The 24,997-nt window shown below is 40.7% G+C and overlaps 2 protein-coding genes across 7 annotated transcripts in view; one reads left to right on the forward strand and one right to left on the reverse strand.

Moving 5' to 3' along the window:
* Nucleotides 1-16,887, forward strand: part of LOC123518959 (polycomb protein suz12-A-like) — a 57,717-nt gene extending 40,830 nt beyond the window's left edge. For 3 of the 6 annotated variants that reach the window (XM_045280040.1, XM_045280068.1, XM_045280081.1), the window contains one exon: nucleotides 11,614-16,887. In XM_045280040.1, the coding sequence (XP_045135975.1) occupies nucleotides 11,614-11,671 (58 nt within the window). In that variant the 3' untranslated portion in view covers nucleotides 11,672-16,887. Of the gene's footprint in view, nucleotides 1-971; nucleotides 1,417-11,613 lie in introns of those variants that run through there. The other 3 variants (XM_045280074.1, XM_045280048.1, XM_045280059.1) reach the window with 2 other exon arrangements.
* Nucleotides 16,888-16,995: 108 nt separating this feature from the next.
* LOC123518983 lies at nucleotides 16,996-20,054 on the reverse strand. Its single transcript, XM_045280092.1, has 2 exons — nucleotides 18,726-20,054; nucleotides 16,996-18,609 (listed from the first exon to the last, which is right to left on the reverse strand). The coding sequence occupies exons 1-2, from the start codon at nucleotides 19,487-19,489 to the stop codon at nucleotides 18,201-18,203; spliced, it is 1,173 nt and encodes a 390-aa protein (XP_045136027.1). The 5' UTR covers nucleotides 19,490-20,054; the 3' UTR covers nucleotides 16,996-18,200.
* Between the last annotated feature and the right edge of the window lie 4,943 nt (nucleotides 20,055-24,997).

The raw sequence follows: 24,997 nt of genomic DNA on the forward strand, positions 1-24,997 counted from the left end.
ATGTAAAGGAAGCGCTGTTCAGCTTCCAACCATTAGTGACGCAGGGAAATTTGTTTCTAGTGATATCCATATTAGGGCCATATCACCACCCATCCCGATCCCACACTCACCACCTTATCCACTACCCCACTAGCGAAAGGAAATTATGTACTAAAACATTAACCAGTTTACTACATGTCTCACCAGAGAAACAAAACAACATGAGAAAATTGTTGGATATGTGAAACCCAAAAGTTGTCCCAAGTTATATGGTAGTGCTGGCGTGGTGGTGTTTTCAGGGGTATGTCCTGATAATTTGGCTCACTGCTGGTTCCTTTCTCCTCAGATTAACAGATTTTAATTATCTTCATCATTTCTTTATCCAAATATTAAGCACCTCCCTTACATGTATTGAGAAGCTGTATGTAGAGCCAAGTTTCTTGTTAATGTGTCTTTCAGGTAATAGTGTGTCCTGAATCATTATTTGCAATTCTTTTTCTTCCTTTCTTTTCATTATTATTTCTCCTCTCCCATTTTGTAATTCCATGGAGATCTCTTTTTACTATTTCCTACTTCCAGCACGTGGCATTTTCTGGCATTAACATTTCATCTTTGGCATCTGAATGTATTTTGTCAGTATGCTTTTACAGTTCCCAGCAGTCATTTTCATTATTTATTATTTTTCATTACTTTTGCATCATCGATTAACATAACTATTTAGATTATCCATCATATTTGTATATGCACTTTCCCCTTGGTTTTCCAAACTAAATGGTGCAGGCACTGGTCTCAGTGATGAAAAGTCCGGATAAAACAAATGGTTCCTTTGTTTGCCAAATACAGGTTCCCTCGCTTTTTGATGCCTCATTATTCAATAATTTGATTTTCCGATCGTTATGAATTATTTCACTCACTTGTATTCCGTTGTGTGATCATGATCAGTCCATCACTTTTGTTTAGCTGTGAGTGTTTGTATTTTGCTAAAATTTCAGATTCATTGTCGGGCATTATGAGTGATACAAGCGTGATATCTTCTAAGCAGCCAGCAACCTCTAGTGCTGGTGAACTGAAGGCCAAAAGACCAAGGAAAAACTTGTCATTAGAGAAAAAGTTGGAAATTGTTAAGTGTCATGAGGCAGTTGTCCCAATCCATTGTTTCCTTCATCATCAAACAAGCAACAGGTGTGAACGAAGCAGGTGAGACAGCTACATTAATGGCAAAGACACTAATGAGGAAGAGGGAGCCAATGATGGAGGAAATGGAGAGACTCTCAAGGCTGTGGATTGATGACCAGACTTGCTGCTGAGTGGCTTCTGCTAACATAACTGAAGCTCATTTTTCTCCTCTAGCCAGTGGATATAGGCATAAAGAGGAAACAACTATATGAAAAAATAATGAGGCGACAATGTTACCTCTTTGGGTGGTGCAGAAAAGTGTACTCTCTCTCTCTCTCTCTCTCTCTCTCTCTCTCTCTCTCTCTCTCTCTCTCTCTCTCTCTCTCTCTCTCTCTCTCTCTCTCTCTCTCTCTCTCTCTCTCAATACAAGCTAGGCCTAGGTTGCTCTCCCATTTCACTATTTGATCATTCATTATTCAATCTGGTTTTCAGGAATGTAACCCAATTGTAAAACGAGGGAAACCTGTATGGTCGTTTGTCTCCTTAGGGCTTAGACTTTTTGAGGAAATGCTAAATTTATAGACGTTCATCAAGCAAAACTCGGGGCACTCAACAGACGTTTAGGCTTTTTACGGCTATATTTTGGCTATTTTTTTCCCATTTTCTTTTGCTTGTGAGCTGGCAACACTCATCCGTAGTAAACATATGCTCTACGTCACTGTGTCACCAATGATGGATGGTGGGAGCGACTGTGATTTCACTGTGTCTGATTCTGCCACCTCTCCCACACGCCTTACTTCTATACCTCAGGTCTCTCGCCATGTTACGGGGAGACAAGAGACAACTTTTGAATGATGGTGGTATCAGAACAGGCAACAGGAGAGAGAGAGAGAGAAAGAGGATACAAGGGGCCCATTTTCTATCGCTCTAGTCAAGGCCGCTGAACCCGATCAGACGCAAGGCCACATAAACCGATGATACTACCTCGTTCAATCTGCGATATTTTGGTAACCATGACATCTATAGATTTCTGGTTTTTTGCATTGCAAAGAGGAAGAGTTGCTTGTGGGCAGAACACCATTTGTACTCACTCATTTATTGAATTTCTAAGTGTAATCAGTATGTGAATACAGGCTGTTTTGTGTGTTTCTTGCCAAACTTTTACTTTTGGGACTCATGATAACAGAGTCTTGAGTTCACAAAACTTAAGAAAAATACACACTGCCGAGGAGCACAGACACATACATGCACAAACGATGAACAACGATACACAACGCGGGTTGAATGTTCGGGTGGACACGGGTAGCCCAGCGATCGCTGCGCCACCTACCAATGGCTATTCGTGTCTTAAAAATGTCTTCATATTTCAATGTATAAATTTTATGAAAATTTTTCATCGTATATAAAAAAAATTGTATGTTGGGACGATCATATCTCAAGGTATTACTGTATAGACATTTTAAATTGGGACTTTTGTCAGATCATCTATATATATACAGTATGGATGTTTGTTCTTATTTTACTGCACTAAGTTGTATCATGGTCTGTATATAGATGATTCCTTACAAGTAACAAAATTTATATAATAAATCATTATTTGTCATCTCAAATACCCAAACGCTGGTCAACATGGCCTTGAGTTGGCATCTCAAATACCCAAACGCTGGTCAACATGGCCTCCCAAGGCCGGTCACTGCTTGTGCTTTGTTGACGGTGGATATACCACGCACATAAGCTAATACTGGAAATTTTTTTGCATTTTTTCCACTTTCTTTCATTATTAACCTATCATGTTAAGGAGAAAGAAGTGTATCACGCGCTGAAAACGTCACCTAAAAATGAATAGGTACAAAACAAGTCCATATGTGAAAAATACGAAGAAAAGTGGAAGTAAATTACATGCAGGTCACAAGTCCTGGATGTGAGTAACTACAAATATTTGTACAAATATATTGACATATATTGATATACATTATCACCAATCAAACACATATATAGGTTCAATTATTTGTTCAGTTTTGCAGCAAAGTCTATATGTAGATGTCACTTGTTCAGTTTTGCGGGAGAGTCTACATATAGATTCAATTGTTTATTCTCTTTTGCAGCAGAGTCTATATATAGATGCCAGTCTGGAGTACACATTTGCTGGGAAACTGTATATAGACATATGGATGAAGTTGGTAGAGTCTATATACTTACACAGTAGGCCTCCACACTTGGCGAATCTCAGCTTGGTGAAATTCACTTTTGGCGGTAGGGTGGTCACAGACCACCGAGTGCACACTTGGCGATTTGAATTCAAACTTGGCGGTCCCCTGGCAGCCGCACAGCGAACCATGTGGCTCCCTAAACCTATCAGAATGCAGCGTGAGAGTCCCCTTCAGCCATTTTACTTGTGCTACACTCTGTTCTGCTAGCGTGGGAACGAATTCTGGACTCTACCAGTGCAACAGGTGGTGCCGATGGGGATAAGGACAATGGTGGTGGTGGCAAGAATGAAAGTGTGCAAGGGAAACGTGTGGAAAAACGGGATTGCAGACGAGGAAAGCATCACAAATGCTTGGTTATTGGTCTGTTTTGTACTTGTGATCTAATATATGAAGGCAATAGATTTCATTTCAGCTCAAAAGATGGTATTTTAGGGTCAAAAGAGGGACTTTGGCAATGACCAAAGACTGATTGAGGCATTTTTTAGGCAATTTATATTGTATAAAGAACTCGTGTTTGGTGAAATTTGCATTTGGCGCATTTCGCCAGACTAATTAATTTGCCAAGTGCGGTGGCTTACTGTAGACAATTTTTTATTTGGTAGTACACTGATCTGTCCAGCTGCCAGGAAGGGGTTAACACCCTTGGGAGGCATTAATTAAGAGTTATAAGGCAATGAAAAATGCACAAACTTGTTCTCCGAATCCAGAGAAAACATGGTGTTCACGAGCATTGGCTGGACTTGTTTACAACTGCCTGTCACCATTTATTGGGCATTTCTGGCATTACAGGAGGAGTGCATTGTTTGATTTAATTTTTAGCTGTCCAGACTCAAATTATTAAATTATTATCTGGATACTGTCTGGACAAACCAAAATCCAGATAAAGGAGGTACAGATAAATGAGGGTTGATTGTATTTGAAACATGGGACGTGCCAACACAGACCCTTGCAGAACCCTGCTTGTCAATTTGAGCCAACTTAAATTGGTGTCTCTGATCACTGTTCTCATTTCCCTCCCTCTATAAATAATCATCCATCCATCTCAGAATTGTTCCTTTTAATGCTCTTACATCCTCTAACTTCCACATAAAGATTTTGTGGAGAACTTTATGAAATGTGTTTTTAAGTTTCAGGTTTACCACATGAACCCATCTATCTTTCTCTTGCACTCCATCCATCTATTACTTGTGTGTAGAAGCTCAGTAGATTTGTGACGCAGGATCCTCTTCTCATGAATTCAGTGTCTTTTTTCTGTTATTATCTTTCATCTTCTAAGTATTGAACTTATCTATTTTTAATTACTAGTTCACAAAGCTTGTTTGCTATACTTGTTAGTGACACTGGTTTATAATGGCTCCATTTTATTACCCCTTCTTTATATTGGCACTATGTTAGCTCTTTTTCATTCCTTTAGTACTTTTCCTCCTTTCAACAAGGTGTTGATTATGTGCCCTATACAGTACGTTTGTCCTTTTGTTTTCTGCATTCTTTTAGTGTCCACCAATTTACAAGATCTTGTCTCAGCTTTTCTGACATTCAGTTTTCCCTGCTGTTTCTTGATTTCTTGTCTCTTTACTTGTATCGAACTCTTGGATCTCATTCTCAATTCCACAAAATTGGTTTCCTTTGTTTAGTTTACACATCTCACTAGTTTAATTAGTTCTTCCTTCCCTTTTGAACTAGTTTATGCAATCTGTATTTAATTTTTCCATTACCTATTTATAGAAGAGTTTGGGTTCTTCCTTGTATTTTCTTATTATATCAATTTCATAGATTTCTATTTTTCCTTCTCTTGTTATTGTACACTATTCATTGTTTGCCTTTCTGTATTCTCTAGTATTTTCATTCAGTTATCTCATCATTTTTTACCGAGCTTTGTTTTTTCTTTTTTGCTTCTTCACATCTGGCATTATACCATTCATGCTTGCTGTTTTTCACTTAAAACTCGCCACAAACTGCTTCACCTCCTCTCTCTATACAAGTATACTCGACCCTCGAAACAACGGACCTCCCATCAACGGATTTCGAAAACTACGGAAAAATTCTGGAGTCCGGTTTAATCTACGGACGAATATTAAAATGCACGCGATTGTCTGTTCTCGGCAAATTATTGTCTGGTAGGTGGTAGGTCAGTCGCGTCATCAGCTGTTGGCCACCATGTTTAATCTTCAGTCCGTGCGTTTTCAACCAACAGCGAACATTGTCCAGTGCTTACCACGGCTTTTTTATGCATTTGTACCCTTCCCACGAGTGTTTAACCTATCCAAAATGCCTCCTAAACCTAGTAAACCAGTGAAGCGTAATCGAAAGGCTCTTCCAGTGGCTGCTAAGCTTGAACTAATACGAAAATTAGAAAAAGGAACAAGTGTTGCAAAGCTGTGTGAGAGAACTTCATTTTCTGTATTGTTTATTAATATTTATTAAACTGACCATGCTCATGTCATCTATTTCAGGTTATTTGTTGTACTTAATGCTTTGTAATACTGCTTGAATGATTTCTTAATGATTACATAGTATTTTACGTATATTTTATACAGTTTTTTACATACCTTTGCAAAGAACGGACTTTTGCAATCTACGGACAGGGTCGTGCACGCATTTGTCCATTGTTTCGAGGGTCGAGTGTATACTACATGCTCAAATTATCTAATATTTCTTACAGTACTTTACCTTCAAATAGCTCTTTTCCAGTCAATTTGTCCATAAGACGTATTAAGCTTTTTGCATAGTTTGGTTTAGCATACTTCTGTCTCCCATTTATGTATTGTTCTTTCCAGCACAACACTTTTTCCTTCTGTAGTATTATTACAACTATCACCTGATCACTTATTCTCCATTGAATTTAGACAGTATATTTGATCTACTTTCTGGGGTTCTTATAAACACAAAGTCCAACTGTGGTGGTTCTGTGCATCTTGTTGCTTTGCTCACCCACTGTCTCATTGTATTCACCATCATGGTTTGCTTAAGTTCTTCACTCTGTGATCCAACATTTTCTTTCACTTCTATCTTGTGCCAGTTAATTGTTTTAGTGTGTGTGAGAAAGTACAGCTGAAAGGAATGAATGATAGTGTGAATAAGTGTGTGTAAGAGGAAGTACAGGGAAAGTGAAATGAGGAGAGAATGTCAGTAAGTGAGTGTGTGCAAAAGAAATTACTACAGTGCAAGGATTCTAGGAGGATATACAGGTTCAATGGGCGGGCTGGAGGAATTGATTAGGGAACCTCGCTTCCAACAGATGGCGCGCGGGTCGCAGGTAGTAAGGGGGTGAGGGATGGGGGGTCCATCAGCGGGGGAGTATGAGCGCCATTACAAGATTCAAACAGTCAGTCATTCACGGGAAGGAGCGCAAGGCACATCAACCTGTGCCCACCTCTGCCTGGGCCACACAACGCTCAGTGTTCACTTGCATCGCCTACGTCGGTCTCGTGACCACTTCTGCCCTTGGTGTAGGACTACCCCTGAGGCCATGGAACATTTCCTGCTTCATTGCCCACGCCTCCTCTCTCAACATACTGCATTACGCTCCCGGCTCTCCGCCCTGGCCATCACAACACTCAACCTGCCCTCCCTCCTGGTGGCCTCAGGCGTCCACCCCTCCTGGCAACCTGTTGTTCTTCGCCTTATTTGTGTCGTCTTGAGGAAGACCGGCCAGCTACCATGCCTGTGATACCCACACAGGACTACCCCAGGGCTCATAAGGATCCATAGATTTTCGTGGCCTTTGAATCCTTATGAGCCCTGGGGTAGTCCTGTGGAGGTATCACAGGCGTGGTAGCTGGCCGGTCTTCCTCAAGAAGGCACAAGTAAGGCGAAGAACAGCAGGTTGCCAGGAGGGGTGGACGCCTGAGGCCACCAGGAGGGAGAGCAGGTTGAGTGTTGTGATGGCCAGGGGGGAGAGCCGGGAGCGTAATGCAGTATGTTGAGAGAGGAGGCGTGGGCAATGAAGCAGGAAATGTTCCATGGCCTCAGGGGTAGTCCTACACCAAGGGCAGAAGTGGTCACGAGACAGTCGACGTATGCGATGCAAGTAAGGAGTATGGTGTGGCCCAGGCGGAGGTGGGCAGAAAACGCATATATATATATATATATATATATATATATATATATATATATATATATATATATATATATATATATATATATATATATATATATATATATATATATATATATATATATATATATATATATATATATATATATATATATATATGTGTGTGTGTGTGTGTGTGTGTGTATATATATATATATATATATATATATATATATATATATATATATATATATATATATATATATATATATATATATATGTGTGTGTGTGTGTGTGTGTGTGTGTGTGTGTGTGTGTATATATATATATATATATATATATATATATATATATATATATATATATATATATATATATATATATAAACATGTTTTATTTGCCTTATAAGTTCATAACCACGAGAGAATGCAGGGAAAAATAGGGGGTGGGGGGGAGGGAGGAAGCATGGTAGAAATTTTAAGTTACTCCTAACAACGTTTTCTATGAAAGTACTCACTTCCAACAGATGGCAGCACCGTCACTGTCCTCCAAACTTTAACCCACATCAAAACTTCCTCTCTGTATATTCCTTGCTACAGTGAAAGGAGAAGAAAGAGTGAGAGTGAGACTGAGAGTGTGCAAGAAGAACAGTGAAAGGAGGATAGAGTGCTGGAGTGCATGAAAGTAAGTAGAATGTGAGAATTAAAGCACGGATGGACAGAATTAAATTAAGGTTACTTACGCCCAAACCCTTTAGAAAGCATTCAGAAACAAACACCAGGTATGGATGAATAGATTGATAAACAGTTGGGTTTTCACTTAAGATTCCTTCCTAATCTGTGCCAAGTCTCATGTAAGTGCTAAGAAAGATAGCAAATACTGGTGATGTTTCTGGGTCAGGAGTATCATCACTTTCCATCCTATATTTAACTTTTCCAGCACTCTGAATTGCTCTCTTCTAGTGTTCTTTGACCTTTTCAAAGTCCATGTAAATTTGTGAGGTTTCTCAGATATTCATGTACCTTTTGGATAGCTGACCGACCCTCTCACACAGCATCAAGTTTTTTAAGTTTTCATTCCAATACAAAATGTTGGCATACATTTGTGGCCTCTTTGTGCAGTGTGCACTTTTTATATATATCACTAGAGAGAGGAGGTGGTGTAGTGGATAAGGTGGTGAGCGTGGGATTGGGCAGACATCCACGCATAGGTTCGAATCCCACCACATACTGGATTGAAGCTATGCCATTTGTCGAGTGGTTTAAAGTTACCTACATGTCACTGTGAAACCCAGGTTCGAGGTGGTTACACTAAAGATGCTCTTGGGTGGTGATATGGGCCCTAATATGGGTACCACTATGAATAAAATTGCCTGGGCAGAAGCTGAACAGCGCTTTCCACATATACTCTTCAAGTATGCCTACAGGCGCTGTAAGCCATAACATAAAAGAAAAAAAGGAAATTATTTTAATAAGGACCACATGAAAAATGTATTAAAGTAATTTAATTAATTTTTCCCTCAAAAAGAAATATGGAATAGTATTTCACCACCTTGTTGGTCAGTACTTTTCCTGCAAAGATTCTGCACATGAGCTTTATAATGGTTGTATTGCCATTTTGATATGTCAGTTGCATCTTGAGAAATTAAATTGGCATTCATCTTGGATCACATGCAGACTGCCGCTGTTGAAGTCTGAAATTGACAAATTATGTAACATTCGGCCTATTTTGGGAAGCATCAGTGGTGCCAATTGATAACTTGTAAGACTTGTGCCATCTTTGACTCTCCAAAAACTGACACACTCATTACATTTTAAACTTTACTTTGAATTCATTTTATTGAGGTTTATATGCAGTTGTACATTTGTGCAGTTTCACATGAGAATATTGTGACACCTGCATCTGTTGTGTGAGCGGGTTGATTGTTATATAGTCACCTGAATATTTAAGAACAAAAATATACCAAGATAGATGTATTAGATTGCTATTTTAAGCATAGAAAATAGCTATTTAGTTAGAAATAATGCTTATGTAGGTGCTGAATGTATTTTATAGCAAACACAAGATGAAGGTTGTCTCTGAGTGATATATTAATGTAATGCATAAATTTGTAATACTTTAATCTCAGTTTGAATTAATTTCGTACATGACTCCTTAAAACATCTTTTCATACTGAGTGCTCTTTTACACCCTGGCTGTATCACCTATTCCTCCATGGACCTCAAGACTTCCAGGTACCTTTTAAAACATTTAATTCACCCATGCTGGTTGTCACTCCTCTATTCCAGTGACAGTTGATGGATTGACTCTGACAATTAGTTTGACAATTCACTAACCATTGACAGTGAATGAGCCAAATATAAGGCTTTGGGCATCAATTTTAACTATCATCTTTCAGACTTACACTTCTAACTTTCACCATCATCACCATTATCATCATCATTTCATCTAACATCCTTCTGTGTTGCTTTTGTCTCACTTTGTTGCAGTGATTGATGCTCTCATTCCTGGTGGTCATCCCCGGCATGTTCTCCACACACCATCACCAGGTCTTTGCCCCTACCACTGGTTTTCTTCCAGATACCTCCAGTTACAGTGCTCTTCTATTTTTATCTGTTTATTCCCTAAGAGTGTTGGTGTTTGTCTCTCTCAAACATTATCTGTAGGTCCTCTTCAGTTTTCCTACTGGTTTCCTTTTTTTTTCTTTAATGAAGCTGAGGCACATGTTGCAGTTAGTGATTCATGACATACCACAATATTTCAACTTGCAGGAATACACTAAGCTTAGTAAAAGTGATTGCTGGGAGAGGTTACTGTACTGCTGACCTCAGTAAAGCTTGTAGGCTGGGACGTGGTCAAAGGTACAATTGCATCCAAGAATATTGGCACACAACATGATGAGATGAGGGCTACACCTGGCATAACCACACAGTGAAGTAGGAAGTATCCCCAAGGTTAGGGTAATAGGGATAAAAGAGTTGTTGGTAGTTTTGCTTGAGAAAGAAACATTTTTCTCTCAGGCTGTGTTGCCAACAGCATCTCCATCACCTATGTAAGCTTAAGGACACTTCCTGCTATGTTGTTTGGTTATACTAGATATCGCCTTCATCTTGATGTGGCAAGATGAGACAAAAACCAACACAGAAGGATGCTAAATAAACTGATGATGATGAAGGTGATGGTGAAAGTTAAAAGATACAAAGATAGGTAGATTAATTACATCAGATTCAGATGCCATCGCCTTGCAGGCAGATTTAGACAATGAATGAATGGGCAGACAGATGGCAGATGCAGTTAACATCAACAAATGCAAATTACTGAGTGTAGAGAAAATCCACACAATAGGTACTCAATAATGAACCCCCAGCAGGTTCAGAGTATGAAAAGAGATTTAGGAGTTAGGTACGTACATTAAGAAATAAACCCACGCAAATTTTTTGAGAAAAAAAATTATAGTTTGCCTTAACAAGGCCATTTTCTGGAGATGACATATGAGAGAAAACATGATTTTTTTTTTTTTAAGGTAAACTAATTATTGATACCATAAAAAAAAAAATGAAGTAGAATTATTTCCAGCATGACGCATCAATACTTATCCAGGCATAAGTGAATCATACACCTTTGTAATAATGATGAAAATCAAGTATGCCATCATATCACATACGGCCTACATTCAGAAAGATCTCGTACAGTATCCAGGAAAGAAAACACACCATCTCAGCAAAAAGCAGCTATGACACAATGTGCGTGTCATCCGATGTGTCATGAGCGCTGTGATGACGCAAAATACTCATCATTGCGTTGAAGGGGTTAATGAGAAAAAAGTTGAGAACCCCTGATTGAAGTGGTGTGGGAGTTATAACAAAGGGGACATGATCAAAGTTCTTAGAATCAGTAGCCAAAATAGAAGCAAAAATAATGGGTTCAAGTTGAGAAATTTAGGTCCATAAAAACTGGAAAGGAACTCATTCTCTAACAGAGTGGTTGATAAATGGAACGGACTCAGTGATCAAGTTGTTAGTGCTGAGTCAGTAGGGAGCTTTAAAAGAAGATTAGGCAAGTTTATGGATGAGGATGATAGATGGATTTAGGTAGTTTTCTTCACACATTGACTGCCACGGGAAGGCCTGACAGCCTCTTGCAGCTTCATTAATTTTCTTATGTTATGTTTTTTATATGATACATAATGAAATTCTTGGAGCCAACTGTACACCACAGGAGTCTTGTAATGAACATTAAGAAGAAGGTTTTTTTTTTTTTGCTTTGTTACAGAGGGAAGAGGAAGTGTGGAGTAACCAGATGGTCTGTCTTGCAGGTGAAGGAGATGTGAAGTGTTGCGTTCAGTGAGGACTCTCAGGGTCACTAAGTACAAACCCTCAGGCCAGGAGCAGCCCCCTTCCCCCTAACCCTGCTGCTGCTACCACCACACCACCACTACCATCACCACCACTGCCAACAAGGGCCCGGACCCTGCCAATGTGACGCTGAGTGTATGTGTGGGGCGGTGTTGTCTCTAGTGGTACGTTGATGCCTGTATTGTGGAACAGAACGCTATATTCTGAAGCGCTTCTGTGCCACACTCCCACTACTTTCAGAAGGCTGTAGACAAACTAAAATGGGTTTTTAAAGTTTCTTTTATGGTTCTAGTGACTGGTTGACAATATTTCTACATTTATTAACAGAAGAAACCTTCTTGAGAACTCCGCTCATCATCTCTGTGGCCTTTGAAAAATAGTCTTGTTGAAGGAGAAGTGTTTCTGACAACAGGCTTGGGTCAAGTTGTGGTGTGCTTGGAGCCTGTGAATGGAGTGTGAGTAGGTAAAGTGACTCTTTCAGTACTATGGCAACAGTTTCACCAAGCCCCGGGTGGAGTTTTTTCAAGGAGTTAAGAATCATGTACACAATTTCTTGAACAATAGAGAATCTGGGGAAGTTTGGAAATATGTGTAGTACTGAATAGGTAAAGAGTCAAGGAATTAGAAGATGCTCTGTGTGCCCACCACCACCACAACCCTGCCACAGTGAGTGAACTAACACTATCACCATATTGCCAAAAACACAGTAACATTCCCATGAACATCCATACCAGCTGAGCCAACAACAGTAACGCTCCCATGGACTCATACCAGCCCAGCTAAACCTACAGCAACACTCCCATACCATTGCTCCTCCTAGTGAGTGTATGGTTCCAGTTAAATAAGGCAGGTAAGGACACAATAACACAGTAACATTGCCACTAACCAATGCTCCCTCTCAATGGTTGGTTTATATAAATCAGTCTTTCTTTGAATTGTGTGGCAAACTTCCTGTCTTCTATGTAAGATGCCAGATTATTTTGATCAAGATAATCTGGGGTACCATTTATATATGTAATCTATCAAAGGTTTTTGGTAGAAGTGTTTTGGTTTGCTCCACATTTCAGACACGGAAAGGAATGTGTATGCAAGTCAGGGCGTTAGTCATTGCGTCATTGGGCGTCAGTCATGTCCTGGTATCCTTGCCTAAACCTTGACACGCTTGGTGACACACAGTTAAGTACCACAGTGGGTCTGCAAGTTATGGAAGAGCTCTGTTCCCACACTAAGTCGTATGTCACTCACCGGTGTTAATACTATAGTACTGTCAAGTCATAATCTAGGGCATAAAAACATTAACTACTGTACCTGTGAGAAAACATGCATAGAGGACATAGAGTAAATGAAGATAAATCAGTACCAAAAGAAAAAAAAAAAAAATCAGCAAAGGGACAAGCTTTATAACCTTCAAGTGGCATCAGTTGAGAGGGCTGTAAACCAAGGACTCTCACTGTTTGGAAGACTCCATAACCTAGCAGGAGAAATGTATAGAAAAAAGTAAGGGAAACTGGTGGACTTTTTTGATAGCATAGAAAAGTGTTAATCTTCAGATGGAGAAGGAAAAAAAGCCACATTTGCATTTTCATCACTTTGCCATATACCAGCTTACAGTTTTTTTTTTTTTTTTTACAACATACCACTATCAGTTTCACCCCACCAACCCAACCTGACACACAATAACATTTGAGTGCTTCACCACACTACCACACTAGCAACACAGCTACAAATACATCTTGAAATACATGATTCTCAGTACTTATTTTGTCTCAGTATACAACATACATTTGTATTCTTAAACCCTTGAAAATTATCTCTGGATCATGGACTTACCCTTTCAGCAGAATCTGTTTAGTTATCTCTAGAATCATGGAAACCCTTTAAAGCTCTCCCAAAAAAAATAGAACCTGCTTATCTCTAGAATTGTGAAAACATCCTTGAAAACCCTAAGAACTTTTATTAACCTTTAACTACTAGAATTATGAAAACATCCTTGAAAACTCCTACAAATTTACTCTCAAGACATCCTTTAAATTCTCATGAACTTCAATTGCAACCTGTTAAAAGTTATGGAAGCATTTACTGAAATTGACCTCTCATTGTCTTCTTACTCATACAAGCGACTCCTTAAACAGTCCCAGTAACTTCTGAAACACATGAGTTGATGGCAGTGGTGGTAGTGTGGGATGCAGTGATGGTGGTATTTTATGCTAAGATACATATAATTAAAAAAATAAAGAAAAAAAAGGTATTGATAGTATTATTGATGTAAGGTGACTTGTAGGAGACGTATATTACCTTAACTAGTGGTGATCTGTATTGCTGTGGAAGGAATACTATACTTGTCCTTACAAAGTTTGTTCGTGATTTTTTCTGTAAGAGCACGTACCTAACTGGTGAATTTTTGACTGGCCAACTTGGATATCAACACTTGGCAGACTGATTGAAGTGTGATGCTGCACGACTCTTGCACTTGTGGAGGAGAATGATTAGTGTGAAAGTGACCTGCGTGTAAGGCTGACTGAATGAAGTGACTGGTGAGTGTAAAGGACTGACTGGCTAATAGCATGTGTATCCAGTAAGTAGAAATGCTCAAATGTACAGACAGATAGAGAGACCGTGACTGAAATCTGACTGAAGAAATAAGCCTAGTACTGCCACTACTATACTATTACTATTATTATTATTGTTATCATCATAATCACTATTGTTAGTGTTGCTGACTGTGAGGATTCATTGCCTTGTGTTATCTTTCCAGTCATTATCTTAGTAGATGATGTCAGTGGCCAGATAGATTTCCTTATCAGCCTCAAAGAATGGGTGATGCAGCTGTGAGCCTGCAACACCACTTCACTGGCAGGTTGGGAACAGCTCCACTAATAGCTGGGTTTTATAGAGGTAGTCAGCTGATCAGAAGAGTTAAGACTGAGAGGAGACACAAAATGCGGTGGAAGTGATACAAAGTGGTCATCTCTCAGTATGAATAATGAAGCAAGTGAAGCAGCAAACATCTTCACTTCATTCTGATGGTTTGACGAAGAGACATGCTATTGTCAACAGTCACTGACAACCAAAGCTCTGTGGAAAAAACAAGGATTTTTTATTTATTTATTTATTTATTTTTATTTATTTATTTTTTTTTTTTTAGCCCACTACATTTTTGGTCACAGAGTCTTGATAATGTCAAGATTTTTTTTTTTTGCTGCTCTTACTTTCCTTTGACAAATTTCCATCACTTCCACTGTGTTTTGTGTTGTCCATTAGTCTGAAGGTCTGTCTCCTACCAACTGCCCTTCCTCAGATTAGTCCTCTCTTGGTTGCAGTCATTTCTGTGCATTGGTAACCTTCCATGTGGTGGTGAGGACAGGAGTCTTGGAGTCAGGATTGCATGAAAGCCTCACACAGATGCACCTCATGGTTTTGCCTTGGATTGTTGTGCCGTCTTATTTTTTGTTTCATTATTTTTGTAATTTCCTGTGTTGATTTCTTCACTCATCTATTATATCTTCTATTCTCTCTTTTCTTATTTCTTGCATCATTTATTTGCTTATTTATTTATTTATGTATTTATATATTTTTTTTGCATCATGATTTTTCTCTCTGGTTTCTTCTTGTCATTTAGTGCTTCTTGTATGGGATAGTAGATTTCATGTCACAATGTGTTATTTCCTGTTTCCCTGCCACTGACATCACTCTGTTCATGCTGCCAACACCTCTTCCAGGCACATTTCCTGCTCTCTCACTTTGTCATTTGTTTCACATTAACATTTTACAGAGCATGTGGTTTCAGTGATGCATGTCATGCTTATATCTTTCCTCCTTGACCTGTCTGGAACAGTTAGGGTTTGGTCTGTAACCATCATCTCTAACAATGGTTACATTTCTTATTTTCATAAATAAGCTACTTTCATGTTTGTCAAGAAGTGTGGCTAAGACAAAAGAATAAAAAAAAAAAAACTTGTTACTTTCTAAAAAGTCAGAGAGAGAAGGTGGTCAGTTTAATTCTGAAGATATTTGGTTGCAGCTGCACATTGGGTGTGTGTAGGATTCTATCATGATACATCATGTAAGTGAAACTTTAGCAGCATTATCAAGTGTGAACATTTCTGCTAAGATATTGCCCTCTCACAAAGCCACAGACTAGAAGAGGCTTGGCTGTGTAAAGTATGGTGTTGACCCCTGGCCTTCCCTTACCTCGCATTATATTTTCAACTCTAGTTCAGAAAGTGTTGAGAGACATTAGGTAGGAAGGCCCCCCCTCCCTTCCAGTTGTGTGAAGAAAACATTCTGCTTTGTTGCGACCAGAATGCATCTTTCTCACAACTTATCCTTCTGCCTTGCGTACATGGCAGTGTAAGGGCAATTCTTGTACATACTGTTTTATTATTAATTTAAACACAACAGGTAGGGCCGTTAGAATAAGGGATGTAAATGAAATGTGACTGACATTTGTAATGCAGAATGTTAAACTTGATTGATTGATAGATACTGCGTATGAGACAGAAGAACAAAGCAAAAACTAAACAGAGGATGCTAGGATTTACCTTCTGGCCTATTCCTCACAAGTCATTGATGTAGCTGGAAGTAAAAGTACAAGGCTGTTGCTTGTCACACTTGTACTGATGCTGCACCCTTTTTTTTGTGAAGTGAGAAATAACTTGGATATAAGATAATGAAACTCAACAGAATGCGGTCCCTGTGTTGTTGATGGAGTGAGGTTTTCTGTGACTAGTCCAGTAACATAAGGCCTTACCATATTGCTACATTCAAGGATCACTCAGTGAATCTATTATCACTGTTCTTTTATGTTGTATGTGTAGTAATAATGTGTTACAATGTAGAAATTCCCAAAAGTTCTGGAAGACTGTTTTGCTTTTTTTATGTTTCCAAGAGTATGACCCCAAAGAGGAGGGAGAGTTAGCTCAGCACTGCAGCACTTGTGTGGTAGGGTGTGCTGGCAATGTGCTTACTTGCCCTCCCTGGCTGCCAGCACTATTTTTGTATCTAAGCTGTATTCTTCCCTTTTTACCAGACTCCAGTCTTTCTTTTAGACAACAATTTTAACGTATGATAAGTTACTCTGACGACCCCTTTGTATGTAGGTAGGACTTGACATGTCTATATAGATTTATTTATCTGAAAAGTGTTTGTCATACTTACTGGTGAATATTTACAGTAAAAACCTTTTGTATCCTGATTTGTTTAATACCCTTTACATGTGGTGGCACCCAGTGGACAGCCAAGCTGCTGCAAGCATGGAGAGAGAGAGGCTGTAGAAATTTGCTGGTATGAAAACCAGATGAAGCAAAAATATTTTATTTCAAAAAAGTCCAATTCTAAATTTACAAATTCAACTTCTTTAGACACTGGGATTATGAAAGCAGTAGGAGCACATGTATGGACACTGTGGGACTGAAGCATCCCCTATTTTAACTCTTTATCAGTAACATTCAATATAATGGATTTTATCAAGTTCTTTCTTCATACTCATACATTTCTTTATATACCCTTAGTACGTTCAGTGCAGTTCACCTACCTCCCTTGCAAAAACGAACTCTCGTTCACCAGTGTGGCATGAGCTATCAATGTGAGAAGTACGCATACTTTTAGACATCCGCTTGAGTCCATAAACCGAGGTTCCACTTTTCAAATATTTGTTTCATTTCACAGAATATTAAACCAATGACCAAAAATTTTCTGAAGCAGCGCCACCACAAACTTTAACTACAAGTCATCCGTTACTATCAGCCTTGTGTCCACAATTACAATCTAGAAACTTATGTACATTATGAAGTTAGACAAGCATAAGAACACACTGGTATTAGAATATTTGTTAGCATCATCAAAAATAAATAACATTATTTACTGTAGTCAGAGCCCAGATGCTTCTTGACATTGAGGCAGCCTGAGGTTACTATTCTCACCTTCATGCATCCTGGCAATCAAGAAGTGTTCAAAATTTTTCACCTCTGCATTGCAAATGAGACATTTAGTTATCTCTCCAGTAAGCCTTTTTTTCCTAATAGGTACTGATCTACGTTTTTCCAATTTTTATAAATATGCAAATTTGATTTTTCTAATTCTTCCCATTTTTGTGTCATAAATTTGCTTTTATTGATTCCATGAAGACTCACCAGCTTCTAAGGACCAATAGAGGCAGTAGCATCACAGCCTGCATGGACCTATCAAATCCCCAACAGGATAAAATAAGTAAATAAATAAATAAATCCTGAGTTTTACAGAGTAGCTGCTAACCATTTCAAATAGCCTCTATAAACACACTGCCACGGAGCCAACAACCATCACAGCAAGCCCTGAATTCATTGGTTACCATAGCAACAACTGGTGCTTATTGGTGGGTTGGGATGACAATTCAGTCGCTATTGAAGATTAATGCCAAGGGCCACCTGAATCTGGAATCTGGTGTAGTACCATCTGTACCAAATTACGATGAGGCAACATATATGCCTATGTATAACAGGAATGTTTTGCCTCCATCCTTCCCACCTATTCACCTCCAGGGAAGCTGCAGAAGCCAAACAGGTTCCTTGCATCTAGTCTAGACAGGGTGACTCCCGCCTCATACAGGAAGTGTTGATGGCCCCTGAACAGCACCATGTGGCCCTTGCTGCATAGATCCACCAGCTGGCGCATCACATCTGGGGCCTGTGCTGTGGCCCCAAAGCTATCCACCAGCCACAACACCCGCAGGGATCCCAGCAGATCCAGCACCTCCTCTGAATGACACCGCCGGCAGGTCCGCGGCAGCAGCCTCGCCTTGAGATGGCATGTTAGGTCGCAGGTGAACACCTCCCGGCATTCCACTACCACAACCAGCTGCATTGTCACCTCTCCTGGCAATTGGGGATCGTGAAGGAGCCACTCATTCAAAGACACCCTCGTCACCATCACCTGCCTGCAATGCCATAAGTGTGTTGTTAACAAAGCTGCAGTGTAGCTGGTGCCCGTCAGGCACAGACCGCTTCAGAGAGAGAGAGAGAGTTCATATTACTGAATGTGGCTGTCACCTACCGAGTAAGTAGTGAGTTGACAGTGACAGTCTTGCCCAGCGCCTTCACTCCGTGTTCTATCTGCATATCCACCTCTCCCTTCAACAGCATTGTAAATGTTGGCATCCTCCATATTGTGTGACCATGCCATTGTTCTCTTTGTTCCTTCCTGGCCAGCAGTGCAAACTCTAAAGGATGTACGAGCGATGAAGGAATCGAGATTCTGATCTGGGTAAGGCTTTCCCTGATGCCGCGTGTGGCTGCTTCCACCTCAGCAGGCAGTCGAGAGGAACGACTGCCTGCCGCCCGCACTGTCTTGCACAGCAGCCATGACAGCTTGTTGAGACGTGTGTCCAGCTCATCATTGGTGAGGTACATGAAGGCACTGGGGTCATGACACACTGCATGCCTAGCAGCCTTGATCTGATGCAGCCAATGCTCTAGGCACTGCTGGGCCGGGTCTGTCGGTGGTCTGTGCCAGGCAAACGTGCCGGTCTCTGGGGTGAGGCCACAGGTGTGCTGCAGCAGCCGGTACAGGAGCGGAATGTCCATATTGGCTGGGTCCTCCCGCCGAGACAGGGAGGCTCTCTCCCACGCTCCAAGTCTGTTCATGACCCCGGGGGTACGGCGAAGGCAGTCTCCCACATACAAGTGAGGCTCATGGCGGTGGTGATGGTGGTAGAGCCAGTGGAAGGCACGCCACAAGGCTTTCTGCGCCACCACGAACACCGCGCTAGAGTACCGCGAGAAGTTCACATTGGCCAACACCTGTCCCGTCTCGGCCATGGTGGCACCCTAGCAGCCCCAAAAGTAGTGGCAGCACCTCGCCGTGGCCTCGTCACTCATAGGCGAAGCCACCGACCAACAAGTGACCTGTGCCCGGACACCCCGCCGCCTCACATCACATGTTGTTGTTGTTTTCGGGCTTTGACGATCCCACAGATCCTATGAGCCCTGTGGTGGCCTGTGAGGTGATCACAGGCGGGGTAGTTGTCCACACTTCTTCAGGAAGACGCAGGTGAGGCGGATAACCGCAGCTTGGTGTGAGGAGTAGACGCCTGCTGCCGCCAGCAGGGTGGGCAGGTCAAAGGTAGACACACCCAAGGCAGCAAGGTGATCACGAAGCACAACACGGTGGGATTGGAAGCGGGGGCAGTGTAAGAGGAAGCTCACATCACATGCTGGCGCATCCAACGGGCACCGCAGATGAGCCAAAACTATTCCGACTGTAAATCTACCACGGCATCGCCTCACTGTGCGTAGGACACTCGGGGCAGGAAAGTATCATACGTAAGCACGATCAATCCTGCACAGATTTCAATGGTATCAATTCAATACGCTGTGTTTATTTACTTACATGTATGACCAATGAACTGTCTGTTGCCTCGCTCCTCTCAGCCAATCAGCGAGTAGTGCAATCCTGTCACATGATGTTCAATACCCCACACCCCAACTCTCTCTCTCTCTCTCTCTCTCGTTGAAGTGTCACGGGTTTGTAAGCATGTTTCTTTTCATGGTTCTAGTGATTGATTAATTTAATTTCTACATTATTAACCGCTTCAATATTTACCATGACGCGTTTCCATATTCACTGTACTTACTATTTGATAGTTTTTTTTACAATTTCAGAAACTTATGTAGGGATTGAAACAGTGAAGACTGGCCATTAAATCTTTTGACCTCCATAGACCCTTCCTAATGTCAATGGGCTAATCGTACACGAATCTCAAAGTAAAATGTGTCCCAGTATTGAATGGGTTAATACGTGAAACACCCTTAGGAACTCGTCGGTGATACATGTGACCTTTGAAAATAGTTGTGATGAGTTAGCAAAACGTTTCTGTATACGAATTTATTGGTGTACGTATCTACTAGACTAACGATTTCCTCTTTATTCCTTCTTTGATTCATTTTCACTTATAATATATATTTCGCTCTTGGCTTTTATTTTTCTTTCATATTTTTTTTTTTTCTTCTTCTTTTTCGTCGTTGCTCACTGCCGAGTCTTTTATGTTCATCTCGGAGTATAGGTACCCAGCTACCTAGGTCAGTCCGGCCGTTTCATTATTATTCGAATGGGACATTTCTTGACAAAGATATTCAACATTGTTATTGCTCAACTTTCCTTTGCTCTCCCATTCACTCTTTTCTTTAGCCTTCATTCCTTTTGCTCTCTCTCTCTCTCTCTCTCTCTCTCTCTCTCTCTCTCTCAATACTATACTTCCCCCTTGACACACACACACACACACACACACACACACAGAGAGAGAGAGAGAGAGACCCTGTTCACCTAGCAGTAAATAGGTAGGGGATGTAACTCGAGGGGTTGTGGCCTCGCTTTCCCGGTGTGTGGAGTGTGTTGTGGTCTCAGTCCTACCCGAAGATCAGTCTATGAGCTCTCAGCTGGTTCCGTAATGGGGAAGACTGGCTGGGTGACCAGCAGACGACCGTGGTGGAGAGAGAGAGAGAGAGAGAGAGAGTAGTAGTAGTAGTAGTAGTAGTAGTAGTAGTAGTCGGTGGTAGCAGAAGCCAGGTATAGGTACATTGGCATAGAAGAGAAAGTTTCATCACACAAGGTGACTCGGAACAACTACCCGTCCGTCCTTCCTCACCTCATACTGTCCTTTACAAGTTTCCGGGTAGACGATATATATCCACGGCTGCCTACAGTTACTTTACACGTGGAAGTATAACATTTGAAACAGTCCATGCAGCCTTTCATCTTTCTAATCATAACGTACCCTAGTGCAAGACATTCGAGTTTTAAAGCTCTCTGTTGATTCTAATGATAGTTTAACATGTTCTTATGGAAGTTCCTTGGCTTTTAAAAGCTCTCTGTTGATTGTAACAATAGTTTAACATCTAATGAAGTTCCTTGTGTTTTAAAGGTCTCTGCTGATTCTAATGATAGTTTAACATGATCTAATGGAAGTTCCTTGGGTTTTAAAGCTCTCTGATGATTCTAATAATAGTTTAACATGATCTAATGGAAGTTCCTTGGGTTTTAAAGCTCTCTGATGATTCTCATGAGAGTTTAACATGCTCTAATGGAAATTCCTTGGATTTTAAAGGTCTTTCGTGATTTTAACGATTGTTTAACATGATTTAATGGAAGTTCCTTGGGTTTTAAATCTCTCTGGTGATTCTAATGAGAGTTTTCACATGTTCTAATAAAAGTTCCTTGAGTTTTAAAGCTCTCGTGATTCTAATGATAGTTTAACATCTGCTGATGAAGTTCCTTGGGTTTTAAAGCTCTCTTGATTCTAATGATAGTTTAACATGTTCTAATGATCGGTTCTTTGGGTTTTAAAACTCTCCCGTGTTTCTAATGATAGTTTAACATGCTCTAGTGGAAGTTTCTTGGGGTTTAAAGCTCTCTCGTGATTCTAATGATAGTTTAACAGATTCTAGTGGAAGTTTTTTTCGGGGTTTAAATGATGCTCTCGTGATTTTAGTGACAGTTAAACGGGCTCTGGTGGGAGTTTGTATTCATTAGTAATTAGTTCATTTGAAATATCATATCTAGATAGATAGATAGAGAGAGAGAGAGAGAGAGAGAGAGAGAGAGATTTTTTCTTCCTTTTTTCCCTATTAGTGGGCAACCTTGCTAGTACTGGCCAGCTTCCTGCATCGGCTCGCGGACCTTCATGTGACTTGCTTCTCCATAAAAGGGGAAAGAGTTAGTAACAACAGTAAGTTGCATTATGTTGCCCACCCACACTGTTATAAAAGTACTGATAATTATCCATCAATTTGTTGTTTTATTTATTTATTTTTCTTATTTCATTCCGTTTCTCGTTTTCTTTTTTTTTTCTTTCTTTTTTTCGTTTTGCAGTTTGTTCACTTGTGTCTTGCTTCTTTCATTATTTGGTTTGCCTGTAAATTTTCGCTTGGGATTTAAATTATTATTGCTATTATTATTATTATTATTATTATTATTATTATTATTATTATTATTATTATTATTATTATTATTATTATTATTATTATTATTATTATTATTATTATTATTATTATTATTATTATTATTATTATTATTATTACTACTACTACTACTACTACTACTACTACTACTACTACTACTACTACTACTACTACTACTACTACTACTACTACTACTACTACCATAATCATCATCAGCATTATTGTTATTATTATCAAACAATCTTTACTTCCAAAGACAGGAAGTAAATGCATAGAGGCAAGAAGCAGACAGAGGAGGAGGAGGAGGAGGAAGAGGAGGAGAAGAGAGAGTGAGGAGGAAGAGAGGAGGAGCGAGAGGGAGAGGAAGGAAAGGAAGAGTGATCCCGTTATGAGAGAGAGAGAGAGAGAGAGAGAGAGAGAGAGAGAGAGAGAGAGAGAGAGAGAAGGGGGGTGAGGAAGAAAACGAAGGTCAACTGTAACCTTACTTCTCAAAAGGTCAAGGTCACTAATAGAAAGTTGACTGACTGACTGACTGACTGACTGACTGACTTAATGACTGCTTCCCTGACTGACTGACTGACTTGATTACTGCCTCTCTGACTGACTGACTGACTGACTGACTGACTGACTGACTGACTGGCTGGCTGGCTGGCTGACTGCCTCCCTGACTGACTGACTGACTGACTGATTTGATGACTGGCTCCCTGACTGACTGACTGACTGACTGACTGACCGACTGACTGATTAGGTGACTGGCTCCCTGATTGACTGACTAACTGACTGACTTAATGGCTGGCTCCCTGACTGATTGACTGACTGACACTGACTAACTGACTTGCTGACTGGCTCCCTGACTGATTGAATGACTGACTTACTGACTAGCTGACTGACTTAATGGCTGGCTCCCTGACTGATTGACTGACTGACTGACTGACTGACTGACTGACTAGCTGATTGACTTAATGGCTGGCTCCCTGACTGATTGACTGACTGACTGACTGACTTACTGACTAGCTGACTGACTTAATGGCTGGCTCCCTGACTGATTGACTGACTGACTGACTGACTGACTGACTAGCTGATTGACTTAATGGCTGGCTCCCTGACTGATTGACTGACTGACTGACTGACTTACTGACTAGCTGACTGACTTAATGGCTGGCTCCCTGACTGACTGACTGACTGACTTACTGACTAACTGACTGACTTAATAGCTGGCTCCCTGACTGATTGACTAACTGACTGACTGACTGACTAGCTCCCTGACTTACTGACTAACTGACTGACTTAATGGGTGGATTCCTGACTGATTGACTGACTGACTTACTGACTAACTGACTTGCTGACTGGCTCCCTGACTGATTGACTGACTGACTTACTGACTAGCTGACTGACTTAATGGCTGGCTCCCTGACTGATTGACTGACTGACTGACTGACTGACTGATTGACTAGCTGATTGACTTAATGGCTGGCTCCCTGACTGATTGACTGACTGACTGACTGACTTACTGACTAGCTGACTGACTTAATGGCTGGCTCCCTGACTGACTGACTGACTGACTTACTGACTAACTGACTGACTTAATAGCTGGCTCCCTGACTGATTGACTAACTGACTGACTGACTGACTAGCTCCCTGACTTACTGACTAACTGACTGACTTAATGGCTGGATTCTTGACTGATTGACTGACTGACTTACTGACTAATTGACTTGCTGACTGGCTCCCTGACTGATTGACTGACTGACTTACTGACTAGCTGACTGACTTAATGGCTGGCTCCCTGACTGACTGACTGCTTGACTGACTTAATAGCTGACTCCCTGACTGATTGACTGACTGACTGACTGACTAGCTGACTGGCTCCTTGACTTACTGACTAACTAACTGACTTAATGGCTGGCTCCCTGACTGATTGACTGACTGACTGACTGACTGACTAACTGACTCGCTGACTGGCTCCCTAACTTACTGACTAACCCACTGATTTAATGGCTGGCTCCCTGACTGACTGACTGACTGTCTGACTGACTTACTGACTAACTGACTGACTTAATAGCTGGGTCCCTGACTGATTGACTGACAGACAGACTGACTGACTGACTAGCTGACTGGCTCCCTGACTTACTGACTAACTGACTGACTTAATGGCTGGCTCCCTGACTGACTGACTGACTTAATGGCTGGCTCCCTGACTGACTTAATGGCTGGCTTCCTGACTGACTGACTGACTGACTGACTGACTGACTTAATGGCTGGCTCCCTGACTGACTGACTTAATGGCTGGCTCCCTGACTGACTTACTGACTTAATGGCTGGCTCCCTGACTGACTGACTGACTGACTTAATGGCTGGCTCCCTGACTGA

The sequence above is a fragment of the Portunus trituberculatus genome, chromosome 7 (assembly GCF_017591435.1).
Source record: "Portunus trituberculatus isolate SZX2019 chromosome 7, ASM1759143v1, whole genome shotgun sequence".
Taxonomy (NCBI): Eukaryota; Metazoa; Arthropoda; class Malacostraca; order Decapoda; family Portunidae; genus Portunus; species Portunus trituberculatus.